The sequence below is a fragment of the Pelodiscus sinensis genome, chromosome 16 (genome assembly GCF_052426305.1).
Source record: "Pelodiscus sinensis isolate ZL-2025 chromosome 16, ASM5242630v1, whole genome shotgun sequence".
Lineage (NCBI taxonomy): Eukaryota > Metazoa > Chordata > Testudines > Trionychidae > Pelodiscus > Pelodiscus sinensis.
In genome coordinates, this window is record NC_143067.1 from 9,884,732 (window position 1) to 9,903,944 (window position 19,213).

The 19,213-nt window shown below is 44.5% G+C and overlaps 1 protein-coding gene across 1 annotated transcript in view; it reads left to right on the forward strand.

The window, feature by feature from the left end:
- The window catches only part of RASGEF1C (RasGEF domain family member 1C), a 128,876-nt gene extending 124,676 nt beyond the window's left edge, over positions 1 to 4,200 (forward strand). The window contains exon 14 of the mRNA XM_075900487.2: positions 57 to 4,200. Within this exon, the coding sequence (XP_075756602.2) occupies positions 57 to 81 (25 nt within the window). The 3' untranslated portion in view covers positions 82 to 4,200. The remainder of the gene's footprint in view (positions 1 to 56) is intronic.
- Positions 4,201 to 19,213: the final 15,013 nt, after the last annotated feature.

The following is a 19,213-nucleotide window of genomic DNA, read 5'->3' on the forward strand; positions in this document are numbered from 1 at the left end:
TGGGTATGCACATTTATTTGTTTTATCTTCATCATTATAATGTTTCAAATTTGCAGGTCTACTATTTTAGGAAAGACTTGAAGACTGAGATTATTGCAATATGACCAGAAAAAAAACAGCAAAAATATTTTGCACTACTGCGTCCAAAGATGCCTATTTGGGATTTAGTCTCTTTCTTTTTCTTCCTTTTTATTTTTGGACTGCTTAATGTGATGAACTGGATTCATCCATTGAAATTAACAGAATTGACTGACCATATGCACAAGTATGCTTTTCGAATTACTCAAGAGGGGAAGGACAACAGATTATTTGTAGCCATACCAAAACTATGTCAGTATCGCTGTAACCTGGCCTTAGAAAGAAACAAAACAAGAGCAAGGAAATTGATGGTGCTGCAACAGAGAATGGTCTTTACTGGAGAACTAAAGACACAACGTGCACATTGCAGAAGCAGGTGTTTCAAACAGCAGCTTGCTAATCCTTTCTGAGTACAGTATTGTAAAAACAAATTGTGTCAAGCGGAACAGCAATCTGGTTAATTGCTAAGGAAGAAAAGAAGGATTTTATTTTACATCAGCAGTCTTCAGCCTTGTTGAACAATGCACTGACTTCAGCAGAGACAAGCTGCCGGTGGATAAAAATGTGTGTATGCTACATCAGCATGAAAAATCATGCAGACCCCACGAATTTTTACATAGAGTGATGTGAACTGTGAACTTCGGTTATTTCTTCTTTCTCTGGTTCTTGCCTTTCTTACTGTGAATTTTGGCAGACTTTTCTCTGGGGTGTGAGCGAAAAATGAGACAAAACACAGATGTCTTGCGCACACTGAAAGCTCTGGGAAGCAAATGGCTCAGAGTCTGACTTACCTCTATTTAAAGTATGTAATTTATTCCCTAATTCTATTGATGCTGATGAGAGAGGTGTTTTTAAGGCACCTTACCTCACTGACAAGTGCTAAAAGGTGTTGTGTGAGGGAAAACTCATCAGGTTAGAATTTATTTTGACTCCTCACTTTACCTTTGGATCCAGTGCACCATGATATTGGAATACAGGGAATGGGGAAGGGGAGGAAGAGCTGCCTAGATATGTGGACTCAACAGTGCATTTGAGAAATGAAGATTTTTCATTCTACATACAAATGCACTAAAATAAAGACGTAGCTACGTCCCATTTTTATTCTGACTTTTTATGTGCTGATCTATGCTCACCACTTTGCTTCCAGGGAGATGATATGCTATTCGGAGTAGAGACCGCATCTTTACGTTTGCAGAAATCAGGGTGCTACTGTAATATAAACATTAAGGGTATGTCTACACTACATGGAAGATTGACACTGCTATGGTCAATCTTCCAGGGTTCGATTTAGCAGATGCAGTATAGATCAAACTCAAAGGGCAACTTTGTCGGCATCAGTATTCCTGCTCCTCACAAGGTGTATGGGAAGCCAATGTGAGCATTTGCATAGCTGGAGTTGCATATCTTACTTCAACTTTCTGATGTAATGTAGACCGGGACTAAATGACTAAAATGAATTGGGTTTATACCTGGTGCAAAATGGAGCACTAGCTAGATCAAAGCAAACTAGACACCCTTACCTGCTTTACTCCCATGAGCTTTACGCCCTTACCTGCTTTACTCCCATGAGCTTTACGCCCTTACCTGCTTTACTCCCATGATGCTGTTTGGAAGCATAAGAACTGTTCTTGTCTTTACAGTATGCAGAGGTCAGGCTTGAAAAAGAGACACCTACAAAAGCATAATAGAAATAAAAAATGCCACCTGATTCTGAACTCATTTAATGACAGGTGCAGTGTTGGCATTTTAGGTGTCCCACTCTTGTTTTTTTTTTTTCCCCTGCCCAACAAAAAGGGCTCAGATGTACATTGCAATCCATGGTAATTTTTCCTCAGTCAAGAGTGAAGAATCATATGCATAGCTTGTCAGAACCACTGTTGGGTTTAACCAAAAAAAAAAAAACCCAAGGCTTATTAGAAACTTGGCTGTATGTTGTCTGGCTTTAGCCAGAAAGCAATACCCATTGCTCCCTCACCATAGTTACCTGTACCTGAATGTGTTGTTTCTGGGTGCTCCCTCATTGGGTTACCCTTGAAAACCACTCCAAAGCTTCATCTGCTACAGGGCACAACTGTCGGTGTGAATTGTTATCCATAGGGTACATATTGCATTTACTCCCATACCACTATGCTGGCTTCAGGAGTGCAATTCAGAGTGTTGATTTTTATAAACTAAGCACCTGTAGAGTATTGGTCATGACCATCTAAGACACCACCACTGTTTTCATGTTCTGTCATGAGGTTAGACATCGGACGAATGATCCTTTTCCTTACTGTATATATCTTTGTAACAGGCGGATTATGGCTTTGTTGTCTGAAACTGAAGCATCACTGGATCTGCTTTTCAAAGTGGGAATTATTGTTCATTCCTAAGTCAGTAGGAAGTTATGATAGCTGACATACTATCTAACCCTCTAAAGGTAGGAGCTAAAAATATCATACTTGCACTTCTATGACACATTCCAAGAACTCCAAGAGCTTTCCCAGACCAGTTGAATTAAATCTCAGGAGAACCCTGTGGGGATCAGTACCTGGGTAAAAATTTTCAAACCTGGTGCACCTAAGGTTCAGCAGAAATGAATGGAGATGCCTATCTCCTAGAGCTGGAAGGGACCTTGAGAGGTCATCAAGTCCAGTCCCCTGCCTTCACAGCAGGACCAAGTACCATCCCTGACAGATTTGCTCTAGATCCCTAAATGGCCCCCTCAAGGATTGAGCTTACAACCCTGGGTTTAACAGGCCACTGCTCAAACCATTGAGTTATCCCTCCCTGTGCGCTGCAAAGGTATTTAGGCACCTAAAGATGTTGATAGCTGCCTTGTGGTATTTTCAAAAGAACCTGCCTAAATCTCATTTAAATTATTTGGAGATAGGCGGCTCGGTTCTTTTGAAAATCCCTTTTGGCATTTATTTGTATCTAGAGGCATCTAAATACCTTTAAAAATCTGGTTCCTAAATGCACATGTAGGCACCTTTTTCAGTGGCCTGTTTTGCAGATGTGGAGCGTCCAGAGCTCTCATTACCTTCAGTGAACACTGAGGACAAGCGGACAGCAGTGATTCCCATGAGGCACGGAGCACTTGTCAAAAGTTGTCCTTAAGGTTTGAGCCGAGAGATGCTGACTGCTTCCTGCAAGGTCACTTCTGTGGGAGATGAGGGCACTCAGCCGCGTGAAGGCTTTCAAGATCCTGCCCTGATCTCATTGACGTGAATGGCAAAACTCCCATTGAGTGAAACGGGCAGACCCTAAATCTGTCAGTTACATCTGTGATTAATGTGTGGCCCAACCAAGGAGAAGAATCCCAGAACAAAGGAGAGCATGATGTCCTTACTTCATCCACGGGTTTAACATGTAAGAAGAACACAGCAACAAAAGATTCCATTGCCAGGTTGGGGGATGGTTCTCACTAAAGTTTTCTAATAATTGTACATCAATGATAAAATAATACAAAGTTATATCCAGTAGTTTCTCTTTACTGGCAGGAGAAGAACTCTTCAGAACAAAAAGAAAGTGAGCTACTAGCACCAAGCATTCAGATATTACAAAACTAATAGCAACTGTCATGACTTTGAGGAGTCTTGTGGCACCCAAATCTTTGCCCATAAAGACTTATGCCCAATTAAATCTGTTAGGGTATGTCTGCACTACAGCGCTAATTCGAACTAACTTAGTTAATTCGAACTAAGCTAATTCGAACTAACGCAGCTAGAACTAAAAACTAGTTCGAATTAGCGTTTTGCTAATTCGAACTAGCGCATCCACATTAAGTGGACCCTGAAGCGGGGTTAAGGATGGCCGGAAGCAGTGCCGGCAGGGCATCAGAGGAGGACTTAGAGCGTGGAGATGCTTTCTCAGGCTACCCGAGGGCTGTGCTTAAAGGGTCCCGAACCCCACCCTGGACAGACAGTTCTCAGGGGTGCCCCGCTTGCAAAGCAGTCCTGGCTTGGAGTGCCCTGAGTGCCCACACTGGGCACATCACAGCACTCGGCCATCAGCCCGGCTGCACTTGCCGCAGGCTGCCATCTGGGAAGAGGGGGCAATTGGGGGGCTGCAGGAGAGCTTCCACCCCCAGAAGCCCGCAGAGCCAGCCCAGTCCTCCCCATTGGGGGCTCGTGCCCCATTCCTCCCTCACCTCCTTCCACTTACCCTTCCCTAGCGCCCTCTTCTTGATGTACAAAATAAAGATAATGTGTCTTCCAAAATGGAATCTGTCTTTATTGAACAAAACTAGGGGGAGACTGGGAAAAGGAGGTGGGAGAGGGGAAGAGAGAGGCTGGGAGAGGGGAGGGCAACTAAAATGATCAGGGGTCGGGAACAGGTCCCATATGAAGAGAGGCTAAAGAGACTGGGACTTTTCAGCTTAGAAAAGAGGAGACGGAGGGGAGGACAGGATAGAGGTCTCTAAAAGCAGGAGTTGGGTGGAGACGGTGCATATAGAAAAGTTCTTCATTGGTTCCCATAAAGAAGGACTAGAGGACACCAAAGGAAAGGAATGGGTAGCAGGCTTCAAACTAGTAACAGAAAGTTGTTCTTCACAAAAGCAAAGAGTCAACCTGTGGAACTCCTTGCTGCAGGAGGCTGTGAAGGCTAGAACTGGAACAGAGTTTAAAGGGAAGTGAGATCAAGTCATGAAGGTTGGGTCCATGGAGTGGTATTAGCCAGGGGGTAGGAGTAGTGTTCCTGACCAAGGTTTGTGGAAGGCTGGAGAGGGATGGCACGAGACAAATGGCTTGGTCACAGTCTTCAGTCCATCCCCTCCAGGGTTCCTAGGGTTGGCCGCTGTCGGCAGACAGGCTACTGGGCTAGATGGACCTTTGGTCTGACCCAGGACGGCCATTGTAAGCTCAGGGCTCAGGGTCGGGGGTCTCAGTGGAGCACCTTGATTTTCATGCACACCTGCTCCTGGGTGGCCAGGCTGGCAGCTATCCTGCCCAAGCCGGCCACTTTCCTGTGCCTAGTGCGGAGATCGTGGACAAGGTCCACGATGTCCGCACTAGCCCAGGCAGGTGCCCGCCTCTTGCAGTCCCGGGCAAGCTCCCGGGAGCTGCCAGCCTGGTCCCGGGAAGAGGGGGAGGGCTGGGGGGCATCGGGTGGGTGGCTTGAGCCGTGCCAGGTGCAGGGTCTGCTGGCTGGGTGCTGGCAGGCTTGCACCTGGCACGGGCACCGTAGCCAGCCCGTGCCCCTTTAAGGGGTCCGGGGCCGGGAGGGGGGCAGTAGAGTTTCCCTGGTTTTGGCCAGAGTGGCCACCAGGGAAACCTGGGGAGGGCTAGCCTCCCACTAGTTCGAATTAAGGGTCTACACAGCCCTTAATTCGAACTAGTAAGTTTGATCGAGGCTTAATCCTCGTGGAATGAGGATTACCTAGTTCGAACTAAGTGCTCCGTTAGTTCGAATTTAATTCGAACTAACGGAGCGCTAGTGTAGCGCCTATGAAAGTTAGTTCGAACTAACTTTGTAGTGTAGACATACCCTCAGTCTTTAAGGTGCTACTGGATTCCTCATTGTTTTTGCAGACACAGACTAACATGGCTACTCCTCTTATACTTGTCATGACTTTCTAATTCCATTATTTTCAATAGATTTGCATTTGGGACAACTGCTTCAGCTGATTCTTTCTACAGTGAAGAACAAAGCAAGACTAGATCTGTGTACTTCAGTAGTTTCTTTGTAGTGTAAAAAATGCCCAACCTAGCAAAATGTGGAAATATTAAACATGAGTATGACTTCTCTACTGCAACTGCAGTAATCTAAAAGAATAAACAAACAAAAATAGTTCATCTGGGTCTCTGCAAAGCAATTTTTATGGTAGCAGAAGCCATATTTTTACTTACTAAGGTCTCAGGCCTGCAATTAACAGAAAGCCATCAGTATGCCTAGGAAAAACGAAAGGGCAAACTGATGGATCAAAGTCAATGGAATAAGAATGTTTAGCACTTTGTAAAAGATATTTAGACCTTGTCTACATTAACTCCTGCCATTGATCTAATCTAATATACGCAACTTCAGCTACGCAGCATACTTACTGCAGCATCTTTGGTGTGGTAAGGGTTGTGGCAGCTGCTCTCCCGTCAACTCTGGCTACTCTTCTCACCCTGATGGAGTACCAGATTCGAGGGGAACCCTTGGCGATAGAGCAGACATGATACATCATTGTCCGGTGGCTTGATTGCTGCAGCATTGACCCACTGCGCAGTGGAGACAAGCCATTAGCCTCTCACAAGATCATGCCCTAAATTCGAAACCAACTTTGATCATGTTACCCAGCTAAAAATATGGACAGTTGGTTGAATGTGGCAGTAAATATGCGCTTCAAATAGAGAAGCAACTCAAAATGCAGAAATGTTGTTCCTCAAATTGAAAATATCTGCTAAGACAAGACAGATCCAAATCAGTCCAATCTCTTACTGATCCTTTGGAACCTTTATCATGTTTTTATTGTAAATATATTGTGTACTTTTTTAAAAACATGGGCACTGGTTTGCTCATGATTGTAAACTATTTAGAATGGGGCTCAGATTATTGAATATATAGGTTATTTGTCAGCAGAGATTGTGATATTCGTACTATTCATATCACCATAAAAGGAGTACAGAATTATTATAAACTAGCCTTAGAATGACTTTGTTTTAAATTCATATAGGGCCTGATGTGCCAAGGGGAAGACCTCCCATTCATTTCAATAGACTTTGGATCAGGCCTACAATTACTGACATTTTGCTGTTGAAAACATTGATTGAGATGAAATTATAATGGTGCCTGATGGTCAAAATTGGCCCTTATCTTGGGGCTACATGCTACCCTCTGTTACAGAGGTGTACTTCTCATGGGTCAAAATTGGGCCTTTCGGTGAGATTTCATTGACTTCATTGGAGTTACAGCATATTAGACCAGGGCTGAAGTTGGCCTGAGTTCATTTATAAAGCTGAGATCAGAATTTGGCCTTTGAACTTTAACAACTTTTTTCTCTATTCCAACTGGCAGAAGCTATCAATATGTCTGTGGACTGTCTTTAATTGGAAGACAAAAACCATTTGATTTTGAACTCAAATTGTTCTTTTATGCCAGGTTAAGGAAAGAAGAGGGGAAAATTTAAAATATAATTGGTGAATATTCATAGGTTTAAAACTAGATCAAAAGCTCTTCCTTGGTGCTTTGTATGGCTCTAATGCTGCCTTTGGTTATGGACATGCTGCTTCATTGACATCAGATGGAGCCTCCCACATGCATTCAAGGGCAGAATTTGGTCCTAAGTATTTTGAGGGTCAAAACCAAAATGAGTTAGTAATCTGTTTCCTAAAATAAAGAGAAAAATGTAAGCCCAGCACTCATAAGCGACCCTACAATCAAAACTGCATGCTGAGCTTCAATAATCTGGAGTCTAATCATCTCCTCCTCTGAGCAATGGGGCACCAGCTTATATGGATCTGGGAAGGAGAGTGTGGAAAGGGTGCATGCTTCTGTAACACCGACAGGCGGAACCAGACCTGGGACCTCTGGAGTTTAGTGCAGGAGCCTCTACAGCTTGAGCTAAAAGCCCATTGGCTCTCAACTAAGGCTGTAGAACTCACTCATTCTTTCTCTTTGTAAGTGATCTAAGTGCCACTACAAGGGACAGTGAACCAGACCTCGTGGCTGCGTCTAGACTGGCAAGTTTTTCCGCAAAAGCATCTGCTTTTGCAGAAAAGCTTGCCAGCTGTCCACACTGGCCGCTTGAATTTCCGCAAGAACACTGACGATCTCCTGTAAGATTGTCAGTGTTCTTGCGGAAATGCTATACTGCTCCCGTTTGGGCAAAAGCCCTCTTGCGCAAATGCTTTTGCGCAAGAGGGCCAGTGTAGACAATGCGGTATTGTTTTGCACAAAAAAGCCCTGATGGTGAAAATGGTGATCAGGGCTTTCTTTCACAAAACCGCGTCTAGATTGGCACGGACGCTTTTCCGCAAAAAGTGCTTTTGCAGAAAAGCGTCCGTGCCAATCTAGACGAACTTTTCCACAAATGCTTTTAACGGAAAAACTTTTCCGTTAAAAGCATTTGCAGAAAATCATGCCAGTCTAGACATAGCCAGTATGTGTGTGGGTTACATACTTCCCCTAGCAGAGGAAGCTCATCCCGAACTCCAGAGACATCCCAGATGCAATCCCAGAGGAGCCTCCACTTGTACTACCACAGGCAGAACCAAACCTTTGGAGCTTAGCTCGGCTAAGGCTGTAGAGCACACTCAGGCTAGATCTATGTTGGTGGAGAAAATCAATGCAAGATATGCAACTCCAGCTATGTGAATTGCGTAGCTGGAGTTGATGTACCTTGCATCAATCCCATTTGGAAGGTCAACAGTAGAGTATGATGGGAGAGCAAGGATTACCAGTGCTGACAGAGGCACCCTCAGCGTTCAGTTTTGCAGGTCTTTACTAGACCCGCTAAAACGAACGCCAAAAGATCAATCGTCAGAGCACTGACCCTCTGGTAAGTGAAGACGTGGCCTCATTCTTTCTCTCTGTAAGTGGTCTAAGTTTCACTACATGGGACAATAAAACACATCCAGAAGGTGGGTTGCACTTGCTCCCCTACCTCTTCAAGCCCTTCCATCTGTGCATGAAAACTGGGCTTTCCAGGTCAGGAAGCGATGGGTTGGAAGTAACCAAATGGATGGGAACAACCCTTCCCTCTGGCTAATCCCAAACTCTTAATACTCAGTGAAAGGGACAAGCTCACTGCTATTAAATTATTGTAAGCTTTTAAAGATATGATTCGTACAAATGCACAATTAATATCTTCCCCTAGGAGGTAGTCTGTAAAAAACAGGGAAGCTAGTGTTATGACAGTTATGGAAAACAATTCAGCGACCAGGCTTCAGAACATTAAGGGTACATGCCATGAACCTTAAAAAGCATTGTATCTGCATAGAATAGAAATCTGATTTAAGGGTTGTTGCACTTTTAGCAAGTTTTATGAAATGTGATAGCATCTGCTATTGCTGGCTCCTAAATGGACTCAAAACCATTACTCTACATTCCCAAAGTCTACCGAATTTTACAGGAGATATTTTCAAAATTCTGTTTTTATCCCTTTGCTAGACAACTCCCTGTGCAACTGTGCTTAGAAAACTGGAAACTATGTTGTGGTAGATATTTTTACAAAGCAAAAACCAAACTGGGCATTGAAAGAAATAGAGTATTAAAGATGCAGGTATCTCCAGATCACCTGAGCACTGGTACTGAGTAGCTATGAGTTTTTTCCTGTTATTTATTTTTATTTTTTGTAACCCAATCTCCTTCAAATTCAGGTCAAATAGGTATCCCAGTAGCACCTTTTGTTAAATAGGAGTTTTCAAGTTAATATTGACACTTTATTAACTGCACAGGCAGGCAACAGAAAGGTTACTTGAAAATGGCTTTTATGATTTTGTGACTGTACATAGATCTTACAAAACATTGCTGGTAATATGCATACTCTGCCCTGCATAAACATCACGAGAATAGCATGGTGATCAGTATGCTTAATACCTGTTTGTGGAAAATGTCTTAACCTGCTTTCGTTATTATAGTATCCATCCCACTCTGATGCCTTTTTATACAGTTGTGGTGAGATTGTTATGGACCCCTTTCGTCAATTATGTTCAAGCTAATTTACCTATGTACAGAATTTATATATTACAAACCTAATTTATACTGTGTTTTAACAGTTTGCCTGAACTGTCTCTGGTTCCTAAATTTTTTGTAATGTGTGTGTCAAATAAAATAAACGAAATGTTGTTGGCCCAGCTGTTCAGTTTATTTTATTTTTATATATTTTTGGAGGAGATGCAGATAACTGTGGATCATCAAAACAAACCGCAAATAATTGCTGCTTTCAGCCTCCCTCTAAATCAGGGGTAGGCAAATACCAGCTTGTGGGCCGGATCTGGTCCACAGGCTACCACCTTCATATTTGCCTGCTCCCCCGCAGATATTGGGTGATCGCATCTCTCGTTGGCCATGGATTGCCATTCTTGGCCAATGGAAGCAGTGGGAAGTGGTGTCTGGGTCCACGCCACTTCCTGCTCCTCCCAGTGGCTGGAATGGTATCCACAGCCAATGAGAACTGCAATTGCCCGATATCTGCAAATACAGCAGCCTGCCAGGGACTAAACCTGGCAGACCATTGGCATTTTATTGCCTACCCCTGCTCTAACTAGACAAACAAACCTGAGTGCACCAGCCAGTTTTCAACAGAAATGGGTAAATTGAAAAACACTTCCGAATTTCTGCTGTCTATCTGGGGTTTCCATTTCGTTTTATTTTTGCTTGTGTAGATTTTTGCCAGGAGATTGCGCTGTACATCACAATACAAATGAAATGCTGATTGTCTTGATTACGAGTCATCACGCCTTAATTAAATGTTGCTACAAATAGGAATCCCAGACCCTCAGCTTCTTCTGACTCTCAAGCAGTATGAGGGTTGAAGATTTCATGGGCATTTAATAGACAGTTCCTGCACACAACCATGTTTCATTGGATTATGATTGTTGGTGGCATTGCAATGGCATCCACTGAAATCAGGGCCCATTGCAGTAAGCATATAGTAAGAATCAGCTATGGAGAGGCTGCCCAATTGCACAGGAGGTCAGTGGCCTAGACGTCTGGTCGCCCGTCCCAGTCAGCGCCCTGCCCACTGACTCACACTGCCTTTCTAATCGTACTACACTTGCATGCTGGTCCTCCATTGCATTTACTCACGGGAATGATCCTCATCCTTTTGAATCATATCACTGACTTCAAATCTCACAGATCCTTCTTCACACAGGTGATCCTTACTTGTGTGTATTTGTTTCTAATGCGTAGTTCTGACTCCTGTGACAAGCCTTACTGTCAGCAGCTAGATTACTCAAGTGAGTAAGGTTTTGCAGGCTCCGGGTGAGAGACAGTAGCAGAGGAACTACTGAGTGCAGAGGGAGATGAGAGAACAAATAACACGTTACAGCCACCTAGTCCTGTTGCTGCTAGAAGATAGTACATTGTTGAGCTGTATAAGAATGTATACAGAATAGAAAAGGGGTGACTGTCCTACTGCCTCCTCCCCTCCAACCTGCCCCTTTGGAGGATGCTGGATAACACTGTCGCCATCATTCCCTCCGCTATGTGTCCCACAGCAGTGCAGCTGGAAATTCTGTAAACAATTTTACCCCTTCAGAAATGTGATCAGTATATTTCAGGAGATCATTACCCACAGTGATATCCTTCTTAGCCTTTGCTGCACTGCGATTTCACTCTATCACACACCTGCCACGAGGCTGTTACAAAGCACACTGAAGATGAAAGGTGCTATATGAAGGATAAGGATTGTTCACCCCAAAAACAAAATAAAAGGAACAAATTCAGAAAATTGTACTGTGAAGCAAATACTGCCAACAGAGTTCTCCTGACATATGTGCACATATGGCTGGGATCTAATAAAGAAATGAATCAAGCTAAATAGTAATAACACTCCTGGCTTGTGAGGCAGTCCAAAATGTGATTTTTGTTTTTAATTTCCTTTCCATGGTTTATACAGTTGATGCTATGCAATCACTACACATAGTAGTGAGCATGTTTGTATCCTTTGGTATACACATAGTAGTACTTGATACGTAAACAAGTGTACGCCACAATGATGGACTGTAAAAACTTTTATTTTCAAGTAGATATGTATCACAATGTTCTCAATTAATCAATTCAATTAATTATGGACTAAATCAAGATATGGGGTGATGGAACCTTTATCAATGAAGGTGCTAACTACTTTCTGAATGGTATCCTTCCTGCCTTATCCATCCACTGACTTTGATCTTTATCTACTCAGGTTTAGCACCCTTTCTCCTGATACTTTATGCATAGAGGTAGGGGGGTGGGCAACAGAACATCTTTCTCTCCCCCTCCCCCTTTCCTTCTCCTATTTATTTTGAGTTTCCTTGTCCTCTAATCATAACGCCGGTTATCTGAAGAAGTGGGCTGTGCCCATGAAAGCTCATGATACCATATACATGTTTTGTTAGTCTCTAAAGTGCTACCAGACCATTTGCTTGCTGTTTTTTTCTGTAAGGGTACGTCTACACTACATGGCTCCGTCGACGGAGCCATGTAGATTTGTTTATTGGGCAAAGGGAAATGAAGCGGCGATTTAAATAATCTCATCCCACGAGGAATAACGGGGCTGCCGACAAAGGGCTTTGATGTCGGCAGGGGAGCGTCCAGACTAGCGAGCTGAGCGGACAAACAGCTGATCAGCTGTTTGTCGGCTCAGCGCGGCAGCCATGTAAATTTAAATGAAGCGGCGATTATTTAAATCGCCGCTTCATTTCCCTTTGCCTACAACCCTCATCTACATGGCTCCATCGATGGAGCCATGTAGTCTAGACACAGCCTAACAGACTAACTTGGCTACCCCCGGAGGCTCCTCAATCTGCTGTCAGTCTCCATAGCTCCATAGCACAGGAATCCACACGCCCTTCCCTAAGATTAGACTTCTCTGCTTTTATTTCCTCACTATTTGCGAACAACCCCTCAGAAAAGGCTCTTTCTAGACGGGCTGTTTCTGCTTGTGATGCATAATTCTGCTTGCATAATCCTGTCACGGCTGGTGAAAACATGCTCACAGATTGCATTCTCTAACAGGACACTCCTGGAATACCAGCAGCCTGATTCCCGCTTCTGCTGTGCCACCACTGCCACCTGCTGAACAAAAAGAAAAGCCAAATAGTAATATGATCAAATCAAAAGTGACTTTTGTCCCTTTTAGTATTAATATTAATGTCCCTGTTTTAACAGCTGTAACCGTTTGGGTGCAAGCATTTTGTTCTGCACTCCACACACACGGAGGTGCTACATTGGAAGCTCTGCTCTCTGATATGTACCTTTATCCAATTAAATGAATTACTACATTTTTATTATTAACCATCATATATAGAAACCACCCACCAGGCAGCACAAGGGAACCCAGTAAAGTGAGCTGTAGAAGAGGTACTGGCAGGGGCAGGAAGAGAATGTGGCTACTTGTCCATTTTATTCTGCAGCATCCATACAGATGAACTACTCTGCCATGACATTGCCCTCTGCTCTTCCCAAACTCCCCTTGAGACTAACTTATAAAAAGATGTTCATAGGAAATTGACCCTAACATTGACTAGGCAGCAAGTCAATTGCAACTGAAAAAAAAATTATTTTGCTTTTATCCTTCTGCCTTCTTCTCCTTTGGTGCTTCTTTTCTGAGATTGTGAACTCCTGAGGGCAGGGACTGTCAGCATATTGTAGAATTTTAACATTAATAAATGCAAAGTAATGCATATTGGAAAACACAATCCCAACTATACACACAAAATGATGGGAGCTAATTTATCTATAACCACTCGAGAGATCTGGGAGTCATTGTGGATAGTTCTCTGAAAACATCCACTCAATGTGCAATGGCAGTCAAAAAATCAAAGTATGTTAGGAATCATTAAGAAAGGGATAGAGAATAAGACCGAGAATAAATAGCTTATTGTCTCTATATAAATCCATGGTATGCCCACATCTTGAATACTGCCTGCAGATGTGGTTGTCTCATCTCAGAAAGGAAGCTTGGCATAAAAGTTCAGAAAAGAGTAACTAAAATGGCTAAGGGTTCGGAATAACTGCCATATGAGAAGAGTTAATGTTAAAGAGTTAAAGAGAAGACTGTGACATTTCATCTGAGAAAAGAGGAGGGTAAGAGGGAATATGACAGAGGTCTATAAAATCATGACTGGTGTGGTGAAAGTGAATAAGGAAACGTTATTTACTCGTTCCCTTAACACAAGAACTAGGGGTCACCAAATGAAACTAACAGGTAGCAGGATTAAAACAAACCAAAGGATTCATTCATGCAATGCACACTCAATCAGTAGAACACCAGGCCAGAGGATGTTGTGACTTTAACAGGGTTCAAAAAAGTACTAGATAAATTCACGGAGGATGGGTCTATCAATGGCTATTAGCCAGGATGGGTAGGAATGGTGTCTCTAATATGTCAGACACTGGGAATGGATGACAGAGGGTGGATCACGTGAAGATTCCCTGTTTTGTTCATTCCCTCTGGGGCACCTGTCATTAGGCACTGTCGGCAGACAGGATATTAGGCTAGATGGACCTTTGGTCTGACCCAGTCTGGCCATTCTTATGTTCTTAGATTGTTGCAGTGGTAACAAATACTAATAATTAATGATCCATCCATGTCTAACCTTAGTTCCGCTTCATACTGAGAAACAAAAGGAGAAATGGGGTTTTTGGTTTGATGGAATCTGTGTTTAAAGCCTTATTGTCAAGAAATCGTCCAAGGAAATCTTCATGAAACAGTTTGCCCAAAGCTGCACTGCCATGCTGTCCATAATACATGCATGTCTATTCACTAATATTTGGCAGGGGTAAAAGTGAGAAATCAATCGTACACGTACACTACAAAGTAGAGAAATCAGCTGTGCACTAATGGCCATGTTTGACTTTAGGTATACAGTCTCTGTTCTAGCAAAAGCCATGCTACGCCTTAGTGGTTCAGTACTAGTTTGAGAAGGAGACGCTCCCGGGAAGCAAATCCCAGAATGTGATGTCTTGCTAACCTGGCATTGCCAAGGATGATATGTCCACAAAGTGCTCCGTGGCAGAGGCACTACATCAGAGAACCCGAAATAGGTCCAGTTTTGAGATTTACTTTCAGAGATCCCCTTAGAAAAGCTACTGTAAATAAGTGAGTTTGAATACTGACGTGTTGGAATGACAATCCAGGTCTAGTTTCCCATCATTTGTCCTTGCTGCCTTTAATTGTTGTGTATTTTTTCTTTAACAAAACTGTGTTGGTTGGAGTTCCTCAAATTGCATTGCTGTGTGTATGTTGTGCATCACAGGAGCCTGGAAGAAAATTGTCCAGTGCCCAGATCAGTACATGTGGCCAGATGCACCATACCAAGGATTTGCTTGTCTCTGAGACATCGGTGCTGGATGCAGGTTACCAAATGTCATTCATTATAGAAAATTCCATGTGCCCACAGCTCTCGCTTGTCTATTGGTCAATACTGAGCTAATCTATAACAAGTTATACGGAAGCAAAATCTGCCACTCTGCCTCATTGATTCTGCAAGTAGTCTCATTGAAATCAATCACACTGATCCATAGATCTTTGACCCCATCAGGAATAAGAAATAGGTGGTCTCAGTGATTCACGTTTGCTGAGTGATGTATAGTTTCTCTTTTTAGAGCTCCAATCAATTTGCCTATGGTTGCAGCTTTCTGGCTTAGACAGGAAATCAATTGTATTAAATATTTTTGCAAGGCCTTGTGGTGTTGCGTAGGAGAAACACCCCTAGTACAAACTGTTAGCTGTTTGTTTAAGTCTGTCCATGATAATACAATTAGTCAACTGAGACACCAGGTTGCCACAGAAGAATTCAGAAACAGGGAGAAACTTTCTTCAGCTTTCACAGGGAATACAAATCACCTAAAGAACAAAGTGAGTGTAATGCTTGGTCATTTTGTTATGAGGCATTGAGGATGTATTCATAAACAGCGAGAAACAATTTCTAGACTGTACAATTCATTATAAAATTTGACAACGATGTTAATAGATTAGCTACTGATGCTAGGCAAGAGACAGAGATCTAGAGATATATCTATAACTCATGCATACATATATCATGCAAGTGTATTTAAGATTAGTGAATTATCAGTTTCCCAGGGTGGAATTATAGAACATCTTTAGATACAGATCACAGACATGCTGAATTGAGAGGTGCACCGAATTGACCAGGACAGCTGAAACCCATTACCTGATACAGTACCAGTTAGCCCTTTGTCCTCTGGAACTAGGATGCATTTAGGGTCTCAGAACCTCAGTCCACAGGACAGGTATAATCTTTGCCTTATCTTCTGATGATCTCCCTTAGCTCACCATCATCACCTCAGTCTTCTCAAGGATGGAACCTTCGCCAGCTCACCCTCATCCATACTCATATGTTGAAAATGGAACTAAACTGCACTCTGAGTCATACAAAATGGAGGGATGAAGCTGAATATCATCAGCATATAGAAAATATGAGATTCCATCCCACGTCGCCTCCCCAATTCCCTCACCCTCCAATGATCCTATATACTGAAGGGGAGGAATGATGTGGTAGGGTCCTGTGTGGTACCCTCAGGAGAGAAAAACAAAATATCTAAAACTACTTTCTGGGATTTCTTATATGGAGAGAATGAAGCCACCACATGGCAATCAGGTCTGCTCTTCAGCCAGTCTCCAATGGAGGTAACAGCACTCCATGACTAATATGTGGTAGATCAATTAATAGCGGTATCTGATCTTTAGCTATTGCCAGAAGTTCATTGACCAGACCTGTCTCAGGTGCTGTAACCTGTTCTGAAGCCAGAGTGACAAAGCTGGCGAAGCTCAGAGGTGTCTATGTAACCTGCTGCTTCAAAGTTCTCGCCAGAAATGGAAGATCAGGATGACCATTCTTAAAGGAGGTCATGAAACTCTCCATCAGAAAAGAACGCAAAGTTTTCCCAGTAGCCATCACCCACCAGGTAAGGCATGAGTCCAATGAAAGGTCTGTGGCATAAAATTCCTCTAAGACATCAAGAACTTCACAGAACACCACCAGAGTAGGTTCTAGCACTGATCTAGCAGCCGTCCACTCAGGGTCCTGCTCTACTGTCACAGCAGATTGCTAGGTATGAAGCCTGCACAAAATTCTCTGCAAAACAGCAAAAGCTCTTTTCTCCCAGTGGGAGGTGCGAATTGACAAATGAGCCTTCAAAAGAAAGTAGCCTAGACAGAATGGACCGTATGCTATGCAGGTAGGTCTGCTGAGAGAGACAGTGAAGATGCTAAACACTCTGTAGGAGATGCAAGCATTCCTCCCCTGCACAACTAAAAGCATAGGACCTCATGAAATCCTGAGTCAGGAGCAACAAGGACATTACTATATTATTCACCAGTATGGTTAGTAACAGCTGCTCTGTGTGTGCAGCTATCACAGTATTCATATTCTCATGTCCTTCCTAAGAGGGTTGTTTTCCATCAGAAATCAGACTCCTCCACAGGCCAGCCACCAAGGGGCAAGGAGAGGGACTGGAAGTGCAGGGCTGTGAGAAACTGAGTGCAGTAGGCATGAAAACCATATTTCCTTATACCAAATATGGGACACCTAATAAAATTATTCATATGCAAGCAAGTTCAATGGCAATCAGTCAGAACTATGCAGTGCAAATGTTCACATTAACATCAAGTTGACAGAGCCTCTGTTGAAAAGAAATACTGTGTAGCTAGAGTCTATTTAACATCTTATCTTTAAGGCTTTAGGATTCATTCATGGAGGGGTGATACACCTCCCCCCCCCCCCCCGTACAGACACAGAGGTGACACAAATACTCCCCTATACCTCTCTAACAAATGCGGGTATGACTCAACCCTACCTCCCTGGTGTTCTCCACCCTCCAAACCTGGCTTCGCCCCAGGAGAGACCCGCCTCTCTTGGTATGTGGTGCTGCGTCTTTCCAAGACAACACATGGGGGAGGGCCGGCAGCATCACATGTTTGTATATCACATGATTTCTGCCAGGGTTCACAACAGAATATGGCCAGCAGCAGCTTTTTAGCACTGTGCCGAAGGGAAGAAATGGGAGCTGCTTCAAGCTGCCAGAGGGATTGGGGGGGGGGGGGGGGGGGGAGGGGAGAGCTGGCCCTTGTCTGCAGAGTCCATCTCTTCCCCTTCTCCCCTCTGCTCACCAATAGCTGGAAGTAGCTTGCCCCTTCCTGCCCACACAATGTAGAAAGGCAACCAACACCTCCAGGCTACTGCTGGCCACTGACATAACCTACCTACCTTCTGTCCCACAGCTACAGCACACGTAGGAAGGAGTTAAACCCTAAGGATGCCTCATGCGCCAGGGCCCAGGAAACCAGATTTCAGAAAGTTCAGCGAACTGGGCGTGAGCGGTGGATCAGCTGGGGAAGGTGCCCAGGGGACAGAGCAGCCCTACGCTCCCTGCAGGCAGGACCCAGGGTCTGAGAACAGATGAAGAGGTACTAAAGCTCATTTTCCAGGGTCTAGGTGGGGGCACAAACAGGCTGGAAATTGTTTTTTCTCCTCCATTCCAGAGCTTAGCTCAAAAGCAGAGAGTGGCCAGTTCCCGCGCTATGTGGGGCTTTATCATGCTGTGAGTCGTGGGCTTCCCCAGGGCCTGACCCAGCCAGAGGCAGTGGGGGAAGGAAGGAGCCTGCTGACCAGGCGGTTGGGGAGCTGAGCGCTCCAACTTGGAGCTGGTTCTGTGCACAGAGCTGAGAGCAGGAGATGCCCTGAAGGGAGCATATGAAGGAGCCATGGGCCTAGGAGACAATGAAGGGGTGAAGCAGGGAGAGAACAGTGAAAGGGGGAGCACATAAAGGGCTGATAGGTGGGCAGGAGTGGCAACACAGAGCCAGCCACCACCTGACGTCTACCTGTGCTCATCATCCTCCACAGCTTGCAGCTACAGCCAGTGCCAGGCAGAAACAGGATGGGGGAAAAGACCCTGATGTCCGAGAGTTGACACCCAGTGGGCGCTGTGCTGATGGGACCAGCCGAGGGAGTGGCGGGCCCCACACGCTGCAGCTTGGCCCCGCCACCAGCCTCGTGTGCGTTCGCACACACCCCACACCACCATCGTTGGCACTGCACTCCCGCACTCACTAGCGGTGGGAGGGGATGTGGCCAGCAGTAGGACCCGCCAGGACTGAGTGGGGAGGGAGACAAAATGCAGGACAATCTGCCTGTTGTTGGGAGAAAGTTGGGACACCTACAGGAAGGCTTAAATATGGGACAGTCCCTTTAAAAAGGGGGCATCGGGTCACCCTAGCAGTAGGGCGTGCTCAGCCCCCCCCCCCCAACCAGCTCCTGAGTTTTTTGGGCACCTAAATCCATGGGAGTCAGGTGCATAAAAGAGCCTTGAGTGCAGGGGCCTATGGGCAGCTCTGTGCTTTCCACAGCCTCCCTCTACCCCGCCCCGCCCCCACGGGGGGGATCTTAGAGACCCCCAAACAGAGGTCACGTCTCAGTGTCTCCTCTCCCCTCCAAGGGGCGGGGCCGTAGCGCCTCCCTCACCCGCCAGCAGGGGGCGGAGTCTCAGCGTCTCC